Source organism: Elaeis guineensis, chromosome 5, assembly GCF_000442705.2.
Source record: "Elaeis guineensis isolate ETL-2024a chromosome 5, EG11, whole genome shotgun sequence".
Taxonomy (NCBI): Eukaryota; Viridiplantae; Streptophyta; class Magnoliopsida; order Arecales; family Arecaceae; genus Elaeis; species Elaeis guineensis.
In genome coordinates, this window is record NC_025997.2 from 125,247,425 (window position 1) to 125,264,662 (window position 17,238).

The window sequence follows — 17,238 nt, forward strand, 5'->3', positions numbered from 1 at the left end:
AAATGAAATAGGTGGCATTAAAGTGAGAATGATAGAGCATTCTAATATAAGCACCATTGAATCAAATTTTACCTGGGTTTCTGGAGTAGGGCCTCCTGAGAGGAAGAGCAACGGGATAATACGAGTGACTGTAATCTTGCAATCAGAACCAGAGAGATGAAAAATGTCAGAGGGGATACCAAGGAAAGAGAAGTGGAAATGGTGCTCCGATCACTCACCCAAGGTTCAGCATATTCTTTTTCTATCTTCGGGGCTGATGCTTCAAAACCATCTATTATAGTTAATAAAAAAAAATCAAAAAGGGTCAGACCGTTTATGCTGCCCAAAGTTCCAGGTTTGGAAAGAGAATGAGAATAGAAGATGGTAGTTGAAAATGAGACCCTGATATTGGTTTCCAGAAAAAGGACCTCTGAGAAATGACCGTGCTAGTGAGGAACTTCCACTTCCAAATGCGATTTTTGATGAAGCACTTGCAATGATGAGATAAATATAAGGAATCAACTAACTTACAATTGACATGACCATTGTGGAGAGTTAATGTATCTATCTTCTGCAGAAAAATATAACCAGCCACGAAGGCAACTCTATGCAACTTGCTAGTCTCCAGCAAGGGTTTTAGCATTGCTTACAGACAAGCAAGAATCCAGATTCTATCCTTTCAGCTTTGTCCTCTTACAAATCCTTAACTGGTGGCAGATTAAATTCTACACCATGACTTCACCTGGTCAATCCTTTGGCTGCTACATGTGATCCTTCAGGGGTTATTCTTTAAGACTTGCAGGATAGACTGATAGAGGGTCTAGTTGCAGGAAAACCAGTTGTTAAATTTTAGAAAACCCTGCACTTACTGCTATCTTGGCTACCAGAAGTTCCAATACTGTGAACTCACTAGAAATATAGGCCAATAGTTCTGTTATAAAATAACCTGACCACAGAGGATTGAGATCTTGAAGAATCTAAATTTCTAAATACCTACTGAACAGTGCATAAACTAAAAATGTTATTTGCTTACATCATAGCAGTTTAGTATAACATAACTGGCCATCATCACATCACGTTGGATTTCGTCCATCCACTCCCCCCTCAAACTAGAAGAGAAATTTATTTAATGTGTAAACAAAAGAACATGTCTAGGCAAAAGGAAGAAAAAGAGCATAAAATAGTTGGATGTACCCCGGTTTCAAAAAGAAAAAAGAAAAATCAGCATTTCAGAACTGAAGAGAGTTATTTAATGTAACAAACAAAAGGATAATGGCATCATTACCACTACTCGAAGCCCAACCACAACAGTTAGAACATGATGAAATATGACAAACTGAAGCTATCATCCTACCTAGAAAAAAAATGCAAGACTTGAGGTGGGGTGGGCGGTGGGGACCGGTGTGGTTAGCAAATTCTACTTGACCATGCATAGCCTCCAAATAGAACAACTAAAAGAATGTCAAGTCATTTTGCAAGGAATGTCAAAAGAAAAGTCACACATTTTTGCTCAGCACATATCTCCTAGTATCCCTTCTAATCTAACAAAATAAGGCAAGAAAAAGAAGAAAAAGTACTGGTGCAGGGCATACTCTAATCAGACCCAAACAGCACAGCCTTCACTTAGAACAACTAAAAATTTTTCTCAGCACATATCTCCTAGTGTCCCTTATAATCTAACCAAATAAGGCAAGGAGGAAGAGAAGAAGAAGAAGATGATGATGATGATGAGGGGGCAGGGGTGCAAACTCTACTTGACTCAAACAACATAGCTTCCACATAGAGTAGTTGAAAGAATGTCAAGTCATTCTGTAAGGAATGTCAAAAGAAAAGTCATAAATTTTTGCTCAGCACGTATATCCTAGTATTCCTTCTAAATCCCACAAAATATGGCAGTATACAGAGTTGATTTTCTGCAAGATCCTAAGCATTGCAATGCTGTAAAATATTTACAAAAAAAAAAAAAAAAAACTCCACCTTCTCATGACCATGACATGAAATGCCAATCAGTCACCAGCAGAACTGATATATAAATGTTACCAAAAAGATATCAAAATCTTGATAAAAAAATAATCTAAATATTCCAAGCAAATCTACAGAAAAAGAAGATAAATCATCACTATATCTTGAAAACATTAAAGAAGTTAGCTTGCAAGATGCATATTGATTCAATGTTAATGTTGGCCAACTCCTATTCTTTAGTAACCATCTATTTTCCCAATTCAAGACCATGATATCTTAAAAAGAAAATTAAAATAAAGATTTGACAATAGATAGATCCTCAGAAGAGTCTCACATCCTCTTTGAATAGCCCCTGAGCAGACACTCCATATTTTTCTAAAAAAATATCCTATTTCATTTTAATTCCTTAAAAATATTGACAAAACTTAAGACACCAAAAACAAAAATTTAGGTGCTGATACATATTGGTCTATACCACCTTGGTCAGGTACAAGCATGGTAGGTACACAAAAACCAACTGATTTGTCGTGCACATTGGTGGTTGACATATATCTGCATAAACTGATACGGATCAATAGAGACCCATATCATGCATATTAGTGGGTGGGAACTTTCTAACCTTCTTGCATCACTCAATAAACTGTCTGAGTTAGATTGCCAAGTGGAGCCATGAAGCTCAAATTTGGTCCAAGTTGCATCTCCAAAAAAAAAAAAGAGTGAAAATCTACTTTCGAAGTCTTCTGTAAATATGAAAATATCTAAATTTATTTGGTGTAGATGTTCAGCAAACTCACTCACTAGCCACCTAATCTCCACCCATCAAGCTTTGACCCAACTCCTTCCCAACTTCACACTATGGCCTAACATTATTTGGCATGTAGTCTAAAGTGTTATTCATGCCAGTCGACATAGAGCAACATAAGTGATGCCGGTACCTTATCAGCAAAGGACACAGCTCCATTTCAGTGCATGTTTCCTTATTGTGCCCATGCTCTAGTTCATGTCAAGCACTAGTATGATGCTTGCCAGTGCCGAACAGCATGGTACCAGTACATGACACTTGAAACCTTAGTGTAAGCTTATCACATAAGAGCACTTTGAAAACCTCATAGAATCATTAAGCTAAAGAAACTTATTATCGGTCCCAAATGCCACCACCTTTACTGCCCCTACAACATCCAAAACACTCATATTCCCACTTTCTTCCATCAATACAGCAGTCATCTACTCAGAAAGCAATGTGATAAGGTTTCGTAACCACAATCATACAAATATAAACAATTCGACCATTCCATAATTAGCTTTCTATCTTCTGACATATCCTCTTGATAGCCCAACTAACTTATTCAATTTTTCCTTTCATTTCAAGTAGTCTTTTACCATCACAATTCAACCCAAATCCAATAGTGTGCCTTTCTTCTAAAAGATATCTCATATATCCAAAAACCAAGACAATAACCATCATAATTACCATAGCAAGTAACTTGCATTTCACCACACTTTCCCTCCATTCACCAACCCCCAATCCCAACCTGAACATAATGCATATATTGTACAAGAAAGGGGAAGAATCCAAGACCACTAACCAAGAAAAATGGGAGAAGGGCACAAGAATCTGGTTAATGCAGAGAATCACAACTCCAAAGACTTTTGGAGAGTTCTTCCATGATATCAGTTCTTTAAAAAACTAAACTCACAAAAGTTAGAATGTAATCATGAAATAGCCTTCATTAGAATGTGGCAAATATGAGGGAAAGAACTTATCTTTAATTTTGAAGATGTCTTCTCAATGTTAAACAAGTAGATGCACTGTATTCAAGATTGGAACCCTATAATATTAATGTCATTGTGCATGTGCTCCTTCTTCTTCCTCATAGAGAAACTACTTTTTTGGATGACCGATGCAAATATTGAGATACAAGAAATGAGGAACACTCACAGTTTGAGTATTTTAAGTTTCATAAATGCTTGGATATCCTCAAAAGATGACATACATTTTGAGTTTAAAATTACAATATATGTATTGGGGAAAAACTATGAAAATTATTAATAAGTATAATATTTGTCAAAGAAATCTAATATCAATTTGAAAATTACCATCCTTGCTTGCACCATAGCATCAACTAGGTTAATCCTTTAACGACAATTTCTATGCTAAAAAACTAAATATCTTTTCACAGAGGAATCAAAATAGATCTTCTATCGATGATTTTTGTATGGATTCCAGACACATGTCTACCTTTTAGGCAACAAAATCAGGGTGGAAAAAAAAAATCTATACCCACAGACTTGCTTTTACACATAAAACGTTACTGACAAGAATGATAATAAGACAAGCAATATGATATATGACATAATCTTATGCAAGGACATAATTGACTGATTTGTAATAACATAGTGTGAACGATTGGTCTCTACCTTTCCTCTCGTTCTTAGGTGTTTTCCTCCCAAAAGTATCATTAGCCTGCTGATTAATAGCTCTAGTTAAGGAAGCCCACCATAAAATAATCCAGTGCTCATAAACCATTACACAAAGACAATGACAAAACTAAAAGTATCTTTGCACGATTAAGCTTCGCCAAAAGCTCCTTATCAATAACTTCATCCTTGGTCTCAGGTGGTTCCCTACATGCAGTTTATATATAAGTTCAATCAAAAGAAAAGGAGGGGCCAAAATTAGAAACAACATCAAAAATTGCATTGCGATAGCTAGAGATGTTTTGACTACGGCAGGATTTGATGGCTTGCGAGGTGGTATTTTTGACACAAATTTCATTTGCACAACGTGGAAGCATGCAAAGAAAGAGAGATAAAATCTAATCCTTTAACAAAAATATGAAAAAAAAAGGATGAAAATGTTTAAGATTAAATAAAGCAAACCTTTCGAACAGGGACGTTTGGAGCGTTACTTGATTCGTTCTTCATTGTATTTTCTCCCAAGAAAAGCTAGATGAATACCAAAACAAAAATAAATTAACGAGAGTTCTAAAAAAAGGATGAAATTTTTTCAATATTCAAAATCTAAAAATCTGTTTATTCCAAAGTTATTTACGTACGATTGGGAAAAGAAAAAAAAATTATTCGATCCATCATTCAACGAATATCATCTTTGTAAGATAGTATTAGAAGAAAGAAAAAGGAGATCATCAATAAGAAAACACTAAAACTTACAGCAATCGAAGAAAGATTCAACCTTAGCGTCGTAGAGAGAGGAAGAGGAGTATGGGGAAGCGACGAGCGTGAAGGGTAGGGAGGGTTTAAGCTTGGGCTTTTATAGATTTAGGGTACACATTCTAGTGACACGGAAGTGGACCGAGAAAAATTTCGGTCCGACGAAAATGACTCGAACTGTGACTCGATGATAAACTCGATCCGCTGGTCTTCTTTTTCTAGTCCCAGTGAAACTCGAGTTTTGGGTTTGGGCGACGGCTAGAGTCGATTAAACGAGGATTTCATCTGATGCACGAATGAGAGAGTTTAAGGATGATATCCGATCATTTTAATGCTTGAAGGGTGTGGGGTGATGTACTGATTCGATATGGTGATCGCATGGGGAGTGAGATTGGATTATTTTTGGCGTCGTTCTGTATCAAATATTTTTTAAAAAAATGAAGATCTTTAATGATCATGTCCAGAAAAGATAGCTATATAGATTTTTTTTTTATTATTTTTTTTTTAATCAAAAAATTTGAATTTTGGATCGATAAAAATTTTAATTCAAAAAATAAATTATAAATTTTAATTTTGATAAATTTTTTTATGTAATTTAAAAAATATATTTTTTCATGATGGGTCGGATAGGATCCCGTTGATGGGACTTCATTTTGGCCCCTAGCTTCGCCGATCAAGCATGCTTTGAGATTGGCGAAGGCAATGACGTGGCACTCGACGAGGCTGTGCGAGTACGATGGACTGTAGACGCCTGTCTCGAGTTTTTATTGCGTGCTTTCCCCCCACACGGCCGCCACCTCCCAGCCCTCCGACGCCGCCGCCGCACGACGCCGCCGTAGCGGCCGCCGTAGGCCCTCTATGGGCCGCCCAACGCCGTGTTCGGAGATTGGGAAGAGGAATCGGACGGAGTGTGTCCTTTTCCTAGACTACGAAGGTACGAATTTTAGGGTTTTGCGCTGGGAGTTTAGATTGGTTCTCAACAATTCCTTTCCTAAAGCGTGGTTCCCTGTACACTTTCGTTAATTTCCGTTATGTTCTAATGTGTCGATTCCTCTTCATGGTTTGTGTAGAATCTGGAGGTGTAACCCCTTGTTTTGTCAATGCTTCTCTCGCTGAGATTTTGATTTAAATTATCTTTTTCCTTAGTATCTAGTGGCACTTTTTCTTTATATCTTCCTTTTTTCAACTAAGCTGAAATAGAACAGCCTTGCATTGAATCCCAGTAGCCTATACATATTCGCAATTATGTTCCAAATAATTCTCTTTTTCTGCTATGAAAAATTTCGGAAGAGAATTTAATAATGAAAGAAATGCTGTGGCGGATTTGGATCATTTAGTTCATTTTCCATAATTGTCTTTTTATGTTACAATAGATAAGTCTTTTGAGAATCTGATTTCAATATTGTAATATATTAGGAATGGAAGATGGCAATGCCTAGTTGTCTTGTAAGCAGCAGCAGTATGAAAAGTTGGAAGTGGCCTCTCTCCCCATACAAAGGCAAGTGGCAACAAACCTTCACTGAGCTGCAAGCAATGGAAACACTGAAGAAGAAGGTATCGGAAGAAAAGAACACCCCAACCAATTTCATCTCCATTCTGACTGATTGCTTTCGCAGCTATGACTCCGATCCAAGCCCCTCTGCATACTCCTTCATCATCAAATATCTATTCAACAGACGTCTTTTAGTGCATGTACCTCTGATTCTTGATCATCTTGAGAAAGTTGAAAGATTTGATGTTCCTGAGAGAATCTTTGTCAATGTCATGCGAGAGTATGGCAGAGTTGACATGCTTCAGGATGCTGTCGACATCTTCTTTAGAATTCCAAAGTTTCGATGCACTCCTTCTGTGATCTCTTTAAACTCCTTGCTCTCTATTCTGTGCAAGAAGAAGGAGGGCCTTCTTTTAGTCGGAGAGGTCCTGATGAAGACTCCAGAGATGAACCTTCGGCTCGAGGTCTCCACCTTTCGCATACTAATCAGAGCTCTTTGCAGGAATGGAAAAGTCCGCTCTGCAGTTGAACTTCTTAACATGATGCCGCTTCACGAGTGCACTCCAGATGGAAATTTTTACTCATTGGTGCTTTGTTCGCTTTGTAAACAAGCAGGTTCTTTGGAGGTAATGGACTTCTTGGAGGAAATGCGAAATGCTGGTTTCTTGCCAACCGCAATTGAATATAAGTGTGTAATTGATGTACTTGTTAGGGAAGGGAAAGTAGACGATGCTTACTATGTTTTCAGGCAGATCAAGTCAGAGGGCAAAAGGCCAGATATTGTCAGCTATAATAGTATTCTAGATGGATTTATCTCAGGAAATAATTTTCACATGGCAGATGAATTGTTTGATGAAATGCTTTTGATGGGTCTTGTCCCTGATGCTTTTACTTACAACACGTATATAAAGGGCCTTTGTAAGCAGGTCAATCTTGAACAAGCTTGTAAAATGGTCAGTTGCATGGAAAGAGCAGGATGCAAACCTGATCTGGAGACCTTCAACACACTCATGGCTGGACACATTAAAGCTGGAAAGATGGGGAAAGCAAGAGACTTGATGAGTGAAATTCTCAAGAAGGGCTACCAGTGGGACTCAGATACTCATACAATTTTAATTGAAGGATTGCTTGATGAAGGTGGAGTGGCTGAAGCATATCAGTTGGCAACAGAGATGATATGCAAGGGGCTTGCACCAGGGCCTTCAACTTTTAATGCTTTGGTATGTGGCTTATGTGAGAAAGACCTGCTGTATGAAGCAATGCAAGTGCACAAAGAAATGACTAGCCGGTCCATAATTCCCGATGCTAGGTCATGGGAAGCTCTCCTGGTAGGGTTCAAGTTGAGTTGCCCGGAAGTTTCAGTTGATTTGGAGGACATCAGTTTGGAACCATCATCTTGCTGAAGCCTCTGAATCTCTTTTGGTTGTGATTATTTGTGATTACATAATAATGGCAGCCATATTTGGTAACTATCATCGATGTTCAACGAAGTACTCTGCCAGCCAACTGGTTGTCTTGGACCTAGAGCATGAAAGGTTCAAATTAAGTTGTACAAACCTAAACTGATCTTGAATAATTTATCAGCAATTATCATAGGCTTCTAATCCCCTTCAGCATTTCAATGTTTAGATGTATGGGGTGGTGCAATATTCTGATGGACATTAAAAATAATTACCTTGACAAAATCAGAAATTCTCTTCATAAATAATGCATTTGACGCATGGGAGAATTCTTTTCATGTACAGTGGAATGGCAAGCCAGTCTTTGATATTCAAGGCTAGGATGGGGTTTCTGATCATCACTTTTAAAATCCAACTGCTAACAAACTGTGTAAACTGAATCTGTCTTTGAAGATGCTTCAGTATTATTTTTAACAATATCCAGTGATTATTTTTAGAAAGATGAAATAGAAGGTTATGTGGGCCAGATTATGCTATGGCTTGATATTTGCTTGACTGACAGTAGTTTGTACTGCCATCTGTATATAGTTCAGATACATTGGGGTGCAATCTTCTGTGCTGGTTGATTTCTTGTGCTTGTGAATTGATTGTGGCAGATTGACATCTAATCTTCTTGTAATTTGGTCCATATTATAGCATCGAAGATCAGAACTCTGGTATTATGCGGACAATAATGAGACAATTCTGTGATTTGAGAGAAGAATTAGGTCTGTCGGGCATTCCTTGTCATGTGAATGAAAGGAAAACATTCCTTCTAGACCCAGAACCTGTTCAGTCCAGTGGTTATTTCTGCTTCAGTCTGAAAATTAGGTGAATGGCTTGGTATGTATATTTTAATTATGTATGTAACTGTGTTTCAATCTGAATTGACCAATCAATAGATATTCCAATGTATTGGATTTGAACTAAAATAATAGTGCTTGTTGGTTTTAAATGTCATTAGGAAGACTATTTTTGTAGCTGTATAGCTCAGAAGAAAGATTTGAAAAGAAAAAAAAATGTTGGCATCTCATGAATCATGAAAAAGATGAACCTTCAGATTGGTTGCTTTTGTATTATATTGATTGTTATCAATGCTCTGACATTAGATCCTCCACTACAAGCTCATACATGAAATATGAATAACTTCATGCTTTTCAGCGCTTCATTAGCCACTGAGAAGTACATTTGGCCTTGTTTTGATTCTAGAGGCTGATTTTGGAAAACGAAAAAGAAAAAGTTACAGATCTCAGTTGGCAAAAGATTCATAAGATTAACCAATATGGTGGAATTCCTACGTTCTACATGCAAAGCAAACATTGGTGCCAGCAGAAGTATGTTCACAGTGATGATCATCATACAAATCCTTTCTTTCCAAACCTCGGCACCTACAACCCTTCTGTAGAAAAGGAAAAAGGAAAAAAAAGGTTATAAAAATCTGGATCCAAACTTGTACATGCAAATTCTGACCATAGAAAGATTCCCGATTTCCTGCTGATCTCCATTATTTGATAAGAATCTTCTCTCCTTGAGGGTCTAAGAAAACACTGGTTGGTTACATATTATCATCCTCTGGGCATCTTCATTTACATCCTAGAGTCCAGCTAGTAGTATAATGGGGCTTTCAGAAAGAAAGTTTTAGGGCTCATCCTATATTTTAACCTAAAGAATCTGAAAGCCCATACCTTCTACACGGTTCTTCCATATCCATCCTCATTTCCCCCCAGTCTGATGGCATTAAGCTATTCAGCTATCCAGCAGACAGCCAATTCTGACATGTTTGCTTCAGCAAATCACACGCTTGCAAAATGGTTGATCTCCAAATGGTACACCGAGGTTTAAACACCGATATGTTTTGTTTAAAATTAGCCTTCTTAAGCAGCACAGTGGTGGCAGTAGATGCGCAAAACGAAGTATTCTTGATTTGCTGCAACCCATAATTACATAATTGTAGCAACAGCTCCCAAGCATCCTTTGGTTTTGTTCTTTGTTGGTTGAGGAAGGGGAAAAGGATGGGACTTGAAGTACCTTCATCTCCAGAATATTGGAAGCCTTCATTCTTTAGTTTCTTATAATAGTTTGATTTTGCATTTTCATCTACCAACATTTTGCAGGCCTGACTTTTATTTTGCCATTTACTGTGTCTGCATGCCTTCTAAACTTCCTTTTCTTCCATTTTCATCCTCATGTTCTCTTCGTCCTCCGGTCTTGCAACTTCAGCATAAACATTAGACAACAGCACATAGGGATCATCATTCTTCGGCATCAACTTAAGGGTCTGCTAAGCAGCCAGTACATCTCTCTCTATTCCCATAAATCCAACAACCATTTAATAAAGATCTCCAATTGCAGGCCAAGTTTCAGATATCATGTTTGTAATCACATCTTTGGCCTTCTCAATAAGTGCAAGAAGATCAATGAACCAAGCAAATTATCCTTGGAAGCATGCATCCCGTAAACTGAGCTTATTGAGTCGATGAAATATTGCCCTCACTCCACTAGATCTAGATGACTACAAGCTGATATAACAGCCACGTGTGTCGCACGAGTAGGACATAAGCTAGCACACCATCTTCCCAAAGAGCTCAACAGCCTGTGTGATTAGGCCATGATGTGAACAAGCTGTTATCATGGTATTAAAGAGAACTGGCATCATCATCTCTTGAAACACTATCAAAAGCCTGCTTAGAGCTACTGCTTTCTCCACCGTTAGCACTGCCATCTTTAACAGCACTTGCTACACTGAAATGCTTTTCATATCCTGTATCGATTACATGTGAATGGATACATTTACTTTGGTCAATCAGAGCAACATTAGTACATGCATTCATGGCACTGCCTAAGCTGAACTCATCAGGCTTCTCACCTGTTTCTCTCGAGCTATTTAGAAGTGAAAGGGCTTCATTGTGAAAGCCTTGTCTTGAAATAAAAGCCCCCAAGACACCAACTCCAGAGTCCTGATTTCTTGGAGAATTTTAAAAGAATTTTCAACCAGTCAAAAACTTGCGTGAGCTTTTTTAATGAATTGCAAACAAAGATGAAAGAATCAAAGCCAGACTTGATGACTTGGTCATGGATCTGTTCACCACTTTTCTGATCTTGAATTCCTTGACAAGGATCCAGGACATTTACATATGTGAATTCATCTGCTTCAATGCCCAACTCAACCACACTATGGAAAAGTTGTAATGCCACCAAGCCATACCCATTAAGGTTATAACCTTGAATCATCTCATTTCCATGTGATGAGATTTCTAGCAGCAAGGTGTTACCGAACAAGAAATATACATTAGCCACCACAGCACACTTAGAGAACATATCTATAAGCGAGTGATGACAAGGATATCGTTCAAGTATCCGAGATAAGCAAAGCAAAACAACTGAAGTCCTAGTGAAAGATCATCTTTAACACCACATAATATGAATATAACAAAGAAGATAACTTGGTTTGGCTTCAAACTAGTTCATAATATATTAGAAAATGAATTTGCAAAGCCCCCTATAACAGTATTCCGTGATACTGTATCCTTTTCTGGTGTTTTACTGAAGGCCTTCACTGCAGACTCCTGCATAACTATCCAAAAATACATATCAGCAAGATAATTCATCACTCAAGTATTCGATTCAAACTCATTCTGAATGATCAAGAAGCATATTTTGTCACCCAAAACTTACCATCGTCAAACACCTTTTCAGAGCACTAACGTGAACGAGTCTGCAATTAATCCTTGATGGTGCATGATAATTATAGTTCTCATTGCAACATAGCCACAACCATTTAGTGCATGCCCCTCTGCCATTGCATTAAAACAAGCCAAACCTCTATAGTCTATACACTCAAACACAAGCTCTGCAGCTTCAATGTTTTCCAAAACCTGGCACGCATCAATAGAAGTGAATCATCAACAAAATCGTTTCCTCAAACCAAAGTAAAAAGCAACTGAGTGAACGCAATGACCAATTTAATGGCCCGGATCCATACGCATGCACTCAAGACATTGGTGACGGTGAATTCATTGACATAAAATTAGGACCTTATCACCTCCATATACAGCTCTAGACCCATTTGGTATTCATTGCTTTGAACCAATCCAGAGATCATGGAAGTCTCCAAGATAAGATTCTTATCAGCCATTTCATCAAACATCTTGAGTGCACGGCATAAAATTGCGCATTTAGAACACGTTGCTATCAAGTTAGTCTGAGAGATTTCTTTGAAAAAACCAAGCTTGATGATTTGATCATGGATTTGAGTTTCCAGAAAACATTAATATGGGCTTTTTTTTGTGGCCAGAGATGGTCCGGGCTAGAGATGGTCCGGGCAAAGTTATAGCAAAGGAGATCTGGCCTCGGTTCACCGGACCGATAAATTTTCAGAGCATTATGACATTATCCGTGGCATTTGAAGCCTTTGGCTGGAACAAGCTTTGCGTCGCCTGTTCATGCCTAAATGGATGGGTAAAAAGGGTAAGTGAATGTTGGGATGTCTGCTTAGAACATCATCATTATAAGATCTTTTTGATACCACTTAATGCAGTAAAAAAAAAAAAAAAATAGAAACACAATCAAATATATGGATCAGTCAAAATACTCATCTCCACAGGGCATGTAAGCTTCACTCTGAAAAAAAAAATTACAAGAGAAAATCACACCCTTAATCCTCTTACACCCAATCTTTCTCTCACAAGAAACTCTCTTTTACAAAAGCTCACTCTCTCAAGGAGACTCTTTGAACGCCTAAAACGATCGCTGTCCGTTGCCTGACAGTCTGCCTAAAGTTCTTTGCTCCTATTCTCTATCGGCGCCTTTTCAGGATCTGCTGCCTGACTCTTGTCTCTTGGCTACTGCACATAAGTCTCCATTGAACTCACCACAGGCCACAGGTGCTCTCTATTTCGCCACAAGCCTCTTAAAGGCCAAAATCCATGTTCAATCCCAAGTTCAAAGTGTAACAGGACTCTTGGTAGCACTCCAAAACCTCCTGAACCATCGGATCACACCCATAAGTCCCCAGCCGTTGTTCGATCGCGCGTTTGGTCACCCAGTCCACAAAGATCCCCAAAGACCACGAGAAATGCCCTCTGAAATGCAGCTGGCCACCGTGGACCATGCGAAACACTGGGGAAATGAGTGCGCAGTCCACATACCTCTCCACGGACTGCGGTTCGTGGTGGACAGTGGAACACTACGCGCTGTCGCGTGCTGCGGGCCGGACGCCTGTGCATTCGCTGGGCTAGCCCGCATGCACACACGCCTGGGCCCGGGCCGCGCCCGCACGTTCGTGTGCTAGGCCGTACCAGGTCTAGTTGCACCACCGTCGACCTCCACCGCCTCATGGATCATACCACCTATTTTCGAGCTTCTCTCGTGCGTATTTCCTCCATCTGAACTTCATTTGGGTTGTTCTTGGACTCCGTTCATCATCTTGGACCTTGCTGTGGATTTCTTATGGGTTGAATCTCGAGACATCAGATTTTAATAATCTCCATATCGACTCGACATTCGATCTCCTCTTAACTATGAGAGCTTCTGGATCTCCTTACCCCCATGCCCTGGGGTGATCGCTTGCTGATTATGGATGGGCAAATATGGGAGTCGAGCCAGACCGCTCAATCACATCTCTATCGTATGCTGTGCTCCTCCTGACATGAGATCTACTCGGAATATCCTCCTACGGCAATAGGAATCTCACCCTGTGAAATTGTCTCTCATCCTTTCGAGTCTCACATCTCATGCCCGATTCACCTCCATCTGGAGCTCCACCTCGCTCTAGACTCCTCTTGGCTCCTAAAGTTTCACCTCGCACTGAGCTCTCCGTCAGGTAGTAATGTCCTCTCGTCCTCTTCTTCCTCTCCAATATCATCCTATCACTGCACAAAATCTTCAAGATTTCTCTAGCAGCTACCGTTTTGTAGCCTCTCGAATTCAGTCTACTCAGTGAAATAAAATTCTACTTGAAATCGAATATATATCGGACCTCCCCCAATCTCCTCATTGCATCATCACATGTCCTCTAGCTGACCATCCCGATGCCTCTAATCACACAGCTCGATCCATCCGATACATGAACAGTGCCCTTACTGCTCTCCAAGGAGTCAAACTGCTTCTCTCTGCAACATACATGATAGATGCATGCAGAATCTAAAATCCATTGCTAGGAAGAAGTAGATACCTCATCAGATGTCTCTAAGACATTATCCTCTAACTCGCTACTGGCCGTCGCTGCAGTGGCCCTCATCCGATTCCTGAGTTGAGGACAATCTCTGACTAGATGCTCCAACTCGTCACATCGGTAACATCTGATCTTACTCAAATCTCTCATCTTGGACTTGGACCACCCTCATCGTGATTTTCTGTCACTTCGTCTGTCACTTCCTACTCCTCCAAAAACTGCCAAAGCTAAGCTGCTGCTGGAGTTTGAAGTCGGGTTCTCCCATCTAAGAATCTCATTCTGAAGAATTGCCATGGTGACCTCGTCTATCTTGATGTGCTCTTTTTCACTAGAAGAGCATTCACCAAGGACTCTTACGAAAAGAGAAACGATGCTAGCAGGACCAACATCCTGTTCTTATCCTCAACTTTTTTCATCAACGCTGAGGAGATCGGTGAGGATCTTTCGGAAGCGGCTGAGATGCTCTTGCATGCTCTATCCCTCAGTCATCCATAGCTAGTAGAACTACCTTCAGAGAAAGAGAGTATTGATGAGAGACTTCATCATGTACAACTCCTCGAGCTTCGACCACAGCATCGTCAGGAAAGTCTCGCCAAGTACATATATTACCACCTCATCTGTCAAGTACATGTGGATGGTACTCACCATCTGCATCTGTAGCCGCTCCCAGATTTTTTTTTCATGGTGTCTGACTTCTTCTCGTACAAGAGAGCGTCGATCAACCCGATGAGTATGTGCTTCACCCTCGCTTGCCACGAGGAGAAATTACTCTTTCTATGACATCTGTTGATCTCCACTTTGATTGAGCCTATCTTTTTCATTCTCAATCTTGGTCACCACCATCGTAATCTGTGCCCTGGTACCACCTCACTCTGATACCACTTATTAGAGATGTCTGGTCATGATACCACCACCATAGAATCTTTTCGATAATGCTTGGTGCAGTAGGAAGAAAGAAGAAATAAAAACAGAAAATACAATCAAATATATGGATCAACCAAAAGGGTCATCTCTATGGGGCATGCAAGCTTCACTATGAAAAAAAATTACAAGAGGAGATCACACCTTTAACCTTCGTAACTCAATCTCTCTCTCACAAGAAGCTCTCCCTCATAAAAGCTCTCTCTCTCTGAAGAAGATCCCCTGAACCTCTGAAACGATCATGGTCCACAGCCTGACAATCTGCATGAAGCTCCTTGCTCCTGCTCTCATTTGGTGCCTTTTCAGGGTTTGCTGCCTGACTCTCTGTCTCTTGGCTGCTCCACATAGATCTCCACCGAACTCACCACAGGCCACAGGTACTCTCTATTTCATCATAGGCTTCTTAAAGACCAAAATCCATATTCAATCCTGGGTTCAAGACGTAACAGGACTCCTGGTAGCACCCCAAAACCTCTTGAATCGTCGGATCGCACCCGCAAGCAGCCACTGTCCGATCGCACATATGGTCACGCAATCCATGAAAACCTCCAAAGACCACAAGAAATGCCCTCTGGCATGCCACCGATCCACCATGGACAGCATGAAATGCTAGAAAAATGGGTGCACAGTCCATGCGCCTCTCCATGGACCACGGTCCGCAGTGGATCATGGTACATCGCGTGCTGCGGGTCGTGCGCCCACGCACTCGTTGGGCTGGCTTGCGCATGTGCCGATTCGCACATGCTTGGGCCAGTGCCATGCCTGCATGTCCATGCGTTGAGCTGCACTGCCGGGCCTGGCTGCACCGCCGCCAGCCTCCGCCGTCCTATGGACTGTGCCACCTATTTTCGAGTTTCTCTTGCACGTATCTTCTCTGTCTAAACTCCATTCGGATTGTTCTTGGGCTCGTTGGACTCCATTCGTCATCCTGGACCTCACTGTGAATTTTTTATGAACCAAATTTCGAGGCATCAAATCTCAATATGAATGCTTTGTTGGAGGAGTACTAGGCACTTTATTAGCACCAAACAAAAGCATTAGTTGCATTCTTTGAGCATGGCATGGTTTTGTCATTACCTCTTGGTTGTGTTTGGTGCATCATCGGACAATCTTAGAAGATAATTCACATTACCTTTAAGATAGATTATCACCAATTAAATTATAGTAATAATGATTATTGTATTTGGTATATGCAGATAATATCATAGTAAAATCATAAAAACTCTTAATTGACATATTTTATATAACAATTAAATTATTGGTAATATGAAATCAAAATTCCCAAAATCCATTTTTGTCCGGTGCTCTTCTTTCTCCTTGGTGGTGTAAGTGTGGTGGTGGCACGGAGAAGCGACGGACTGGGGGTACAAGGAATCATGAGCACGAAGAGGGAGGGGCGGGCGGGCAGGCATAGAAGAGCCATTGGGGTGGTGGGGAGGAGCGTGGAGGAGCCACGAAGGGGGGGGTGGTAGGGGACAAGGGTGGAGGAGCCACAGACAAACAGGGGGGTGGAGGAGTCGTGGGTCAGGGGGGAGGGGATGGGCATGCATAGAGAAACTGTAGGGGTAGTGGGGATGAATGCGGAGGAGTCACAGGGGGTGAAGGAGCCACGGATCGCGAGGGGGAGACTGAGGGGGGGCACGTGCGGAGGAGCCATGGGGTTGGTGGGGATGAGCACAAGGAGCCATTGGGGGGGTGGTGGGGGACGAGAGCAGAGGAGCCGCAGGTCGTGAGCTGGGGGGGAGGAGGCGAGCATGCACAGAAAAGCCAAGGGGGTGGTGGGGACAAGTATGGAGGAGCTATAGATAGGGGATGGGGACGAGGGTGAAGGAGCCATAGACAGGCTGGGGGGCGAGGATGGATGGGGGGGGAGGAGCCGCAGGTGGCACTGGGGGAGGGGATGACGAGGGAGGGTTGGGGGCAGAGAAGTCATGGGCAGAGGGAGAAAGAAGAGCACTAGCACCGGTGCTCTATGATTTTTTGAAGGGTAATTTTGTTCAATTTTTTTTTACAATATTATTAAAAAAATAGTAATCTGGATAGCCATCCCTCTTCAAGATTATCTAGATTGTTTTATGAGAAGCAATATAGATTGCCAAGGC

At 40.7% G+C, this 17,238-nt stretch overlaps 2 protein-coding genes and 1 pseudogene across 2 annotated transcripts; 1 reads left to right on the top strand and 2 right to left on the bottom strand.

The window, feature by feature from the left end:
• The first annotated feature begins 5,881 nt into the window (after nucleotides 1–5,881).
• LOC105045925 (uncharacterized) lies at nucleotides 5,882–8,613 on the top strand. Its single transcript, XM_010924367.4, has 2 exons — nucleotides 5,882–6,046; nucleotides 6,529–8,613. Exon 2 carries the CDS (start codon nucleotides 6,538–6,540, stop codon nucleotides 8,005–8,007), a length of 1,470 nt encoding a protein of 489 aa, XP_010922669.1. The 5' UTR covers nucleotides 5,882–6,046; nucleotides 6,529–6,537; the 3' UTR covers nucleotides 8,008–8,613.
• A 2,066-nt stretch (nucleotides 8,614–10,679) lies between these two features.
• LOC114914226 (pentatricopeptide repeat-containing protein At2g34400-like) lies at nucleotides 10,680–11,361 on the bottom strand. Its single transcript, XM_029264930.1, has 2 exons — nucleotides 11,102–11,361; nucleotides 10,680–11,007 (listed from the first exon to the last, which is right to left on the bottom strand). The coding sequence occupies exons 1-2, from the start codon at nucleotides 11,359–11,361 to the stop codon at nucleotides 10,680–10,682; spliced, it is 588 nt and encodes a 195-aa protein (XP_029120763.1).
• Nucleotides 11,362–11,723: 362 nt separating this feature from the next.
• Nucleotides 11,724–12,307, bottom strand: LOC105046192 (pentatricopeptide repeat-containing protein At4g18520, chloroplastic-like; annotated as a pseudogene).
• Between the last annotated feature and the right edge of the window lie 4,931 nt (nucleotides 12,308–17,238).

Excerpts from the sequence above, each read along its gene's own strand:
- LOC114914226 (XM_029264930.1), bottom strand. The coding sequence starts at position 11,361 with ATGTTCTCTAAGTGTGCTGTGGTGGCTAATGTATATTTCTTGTTCGGT. Across the intron at positions 11,008-11,101 it reads ATCCATGACCAAGTCATCAA|AAATCAGGACTCTGGAGTTG; the intron begins GTCTGGCTTTGA and ends AAATTCTCCAAG.
- LOC105045925 (XM_010924367.4), top strand. The coding sequence starts at position 6,538 with ATGGCAATGCCTAGTTGTCTTGTAAGCAGCAGCAGTATGAAAAGTTGG.